The 3,449-nt window shown below is 56.4% G+C and overlaps 1 protein-coding gene across 1 annotated transcript in view; it reads right to left on the reverse strand.

Annotated features, from left to right (window-relative positions):
- Positions 1-1,365: 1,365 nt before the first annotated feature.
- Positions 1,366-3,449, reverse strand: part of NEURL1B (neuralized E3 ubiquitin protein ligase 1B) — a 28,079-nt gene continuing 25,995 nt past the window's right edge. The window contains exons 3-4 of the mRNA XM_045284691.1: positions 3,010-3,135; positions 1,366-2,688 (exon numbers count right to left, since the gene is read on the reverse strand). Of these exons, the coding sequence (XP_045140626.1) occupies positions 2,444-2,688; positions 3,010-3,135 (371 nt within the window). The 3' untranslated portion in view covers positions 1,366-2,443. The remainder of the gene's footprint in view (positions 2,689-3,009; positions 3,136-3,449) is intronic.

Consider the following 3,449-nt stretch of genomic DNA (forward strand, 5'->3'; position numbering starts at 1 on the left):
ACGGCCCCTGGAGCAGACCTGGGTCTGGCCCACTGGCAGCTCAGCCTACACCCAGGCCATGGGGTGAGACGGAAGGCTCTGGCTGGCCAGTGAGTTGGGCAGTGAAAGCCGCCCAACAGTCTCAGACGCTTATCTCAGGGCAGGGGTATCACTAGGGTTGGGGTCACCCAGTGCAGCCATTCGTGTCCCTCCCGTGTGCCCTCTCCCCAACTTGGCCATGTAGATGTTTGTGCGTTTGCACTGATACCTTGTGCACTGTATTTCCTACCACTAAATGTCATGGCAATAGTAGTGACATAAACAACGAGCAAAATTAAAATGACACCTTTAAATTACAGCAGTGCGTGCAGATGAAACCATGTGATTCGAAGTGCAAACTGGGTCATGATGCCAGCACTGCCTGGAGCACGTCAGGAGGCTCAAAACAGAAAATAACACCGCGTTTTTAGCGTTGTAGGTATATCAATACAGGGGAGCTGGGCTTACGAAAAGTGTTTTGTTGTTATATTATCTTATTAAACGAAGAACAAATTTCTGCTGAGACGCTGAACCCAAAATCGAAGAAGCAAATTTTGTGCCTCATTATCCCGGAGGCTCCAACAGCTTCTCCAAGATAGTGCTGTAAAATTAAACTGTGGGCACACTCACTAAGGTAAAGCAGCCAGGGAAGGGTCCTGGGTGGCTGCTCACCGAAACATGTTCACGTCCACTCAGAGGCATCTCAGAAGAAAGCCCTGGTGATCTACTTCTGAACCTCCGGCCACTACACCCCATGGAGCACTGACGCTGGGAGTCACTTCGAGTCGGAGTTAAAAACCCTGAAATATGGGTTCTTGCAAGGGCAAGGGAACGGGGTTTCTAATGGTTACCAATGATGCCTGCTCTTTGGACTGGCTTAAGATGCGGTGCCCACCTTGCCAAGAAGTGGCAGGGTTCAGGCGTCCACTGGGCCAGGTTGGGACTGAGAAACAGAGGCAATGGGACTTTCCGAGAGGTGCCACACAGGCAGAGGAAGCCCAAGCCTGCACTGGCCTTGGCTAAGCCCATGAGCCCAGGGGTCTGCCGGGATGGAGTAAGGCATGGGGAAGGGCCTGGGTCCCAGGAAAGGGGGTCGGGAGGATCACAATGTCAACATTCTCAGCTACTGTTTCAATTACTAGAGTCAGAGGGGTGGGGCTCTAAAACAGTTAACACCCCAGGCTGCTAACCAAACCACGAGATCTGAATCTACCCAGAGGAGCCTCAGGAGGCCAACCTGCTGATCTACTTCCCCAAAGTGACCCCTGAAAACCCCTTGCACGGTGCTACTCTGACACGCAGGGAATCACCAACTGACTCGACAGGTACCAATTACCAGTTAACATCTTAATGATCAGCGAACACCTTTGTAATTAGCAAGAGCAGGTAAGCTGAGAATCAGAACAGAGCCCTGGCTCCTCCCAGCCTCCTATGCAGGTTGCCAGGAATGCCCACAGCCCTGGTTTGTGCCAGGCCCAGGGGGTACAACCGGAAGTGTGCAGTCACCTACCCCCAGGATTCATTCCCTCCCCCGGAAGAGAGAACCTGTCGCTAGTCTTCTCCTTGGGAGGGGAAGCGTGTCACAAACTCAGGCGCCGGTCACCTTCCAGAGTCGGGTCAAGGTGCATTTGCTTGGCTGGCTGGCTGGCTGGGGTGCAGGGGAGGAAAGGCCCCAGCTGCCGGGCCCACCCTCGGCACTCGGCACAAGTTCCTCCAAAAGGCTGAGTAAGAAATGAGAAAAGCATTTTATGTTCTCCACCCACCTTCCCCCCCAAGGAGCCGCTGCTTCGAAGCTGTAAACAATGAGTTATTTTTGCCTCCCCTTGGAAAATCTGAAGAGTGTCCCTTTTCTATGCCGACCGAGGGAGTTCTGTTTAGGTTCAGGCTTCGTACATTCAAAACCAGCCACGTGACGTCCCTGGGACGTGAGTCACTTCTAGCCACGCTAACACCTGAGCTCCCGATTGCACATGCCTCTTGGAGCCTGGCGGGATCCCTGTAGAAAATACCCATGGGCTCTCTCCCATCCATTCTCTCATTCACACAGTCTCTGTTATTTCTCTCATGTTCTCTAGCTCCCTCCCACCCCCGCAGACTCAACTCAAACCCAGAAAAAGCACTGCACAGACAGAGCACGCTGTTTCCCTGCTGAAAAGTCACCAAGCGGCAGGGTGACTGGCCAGGCAGTTCCTGAGCTCATTCTTAGGCTGGCCTTTTGGGGGCAAAGCACATTGAGCCCTCTCTGGGCTCAGGCCCCCTGGGCCTCATCTCCACAACTGCCAGGCCTTGCCTGCCAATGGGGAGTAGCACACGAGATGGCCGCTGCCCTTGGACTCCCTGCCGGTCATGGTGGTGGCCCGGCCTGGGAGGGGGGTTGCTTTCAGAAAGGTGGCCTTGCTCCGGTAAGGCCCATCAGCGGGCGGGGCTACGGTCTGTAGATCTTAATGACGTCCTTGATGGGCCGCCGGCAGATGGGGCAGCAGGCCCGAGCTTGTCTCTTGAGCCGCAGGCCGCAGGTGTGGCACAGGCACATGTGTCCACACGTGTAGATGACCGTGTCCACGTCGCCGTCGAAGCAGACCGTGCACTCACTGTTCTTGCTGCCTGCCGGCTCTGGCGGGGAGAATGCTGGGGACACTGGGGGGCTCAGCGGGGAGCTGGGGGCTGTCACTGCAGGAAGGGAAAACAGAAAGTGCTTGAGTGGCGCTCTCAGATGGGCTCTCTAACACCTGCGACAGCCCGGACGGCACAGAGTTTCTATGGGGAAGCCCGTGGGAGGGCGCATTTAGGAGATCAAGTGTGATTCTCTTGATTTTGCAGCGCTCTGTGTTCCGTGTTCCCCTAACCACGAGCATCCAGATACATTGCCACCCTGTCACTGAGATGCTGCAGCCAGCCGGAGTTAGGTCTAGGAGGCCCGCTGGCACCACCAAGGGTGCCAGGGCAGCACCAGCCCCTGCCCTCCCCCTCGCCGCACGGGCGTTCCCTTACCGAGGGAAGACTCAGATGCGGAGGAGGACTGGTTGACACTGAAGGCCATGTCGGAATCGCTATCTTCCTGGGAGCCGCTGAGCGATCCTGACGGAGATGTGGTCGCAGGGCTGGACTGCAGTGTGCCTGAGACCCAAAGGGGACCCATCAGGGGGCAGTGCAAGGTTTACCCGCTCTGCCACTCCCTGGCTCTCGCTTCTCTGCCACCCAGCTTCACCATCTGTCCAGCAGGGAGCCCCAAGAGCTCCCTGACAGCAGTGCAGAGGGCGTCCGCTCTTTGCTTGCCCAGCGTCCATTCCTGCGTGTTCAGAAACAGCGCTGGGGCTTCCATGGGGGAACTTCCCTAGCTTGCCTCAGGCCGGGCCAGTAAGAGGTTGTATGTCTTGGCCTCTGTGGTGGTTCGGGGAGGGGCAGGTCCCGTTGGAAATAACACTGGCACT

The sequence above is a fragment of the Echinops telfairi genome, unplaced genomic scaffold, assembly GCF_000313985.2.
Source record: "Echinops telfairi isolate 266 unplaced genomic scaffold, ASM31398v2 ScPeMD7_7469;HRSCAF=8507_0, whole genome shotgun sequence".
Classification (NCBI taxonomy): Eukaryota; Metazoa; Chordata; class Mammalia; order Afrosoricida; family Tenrecidae; genus Echinops; species Echinops telfairi.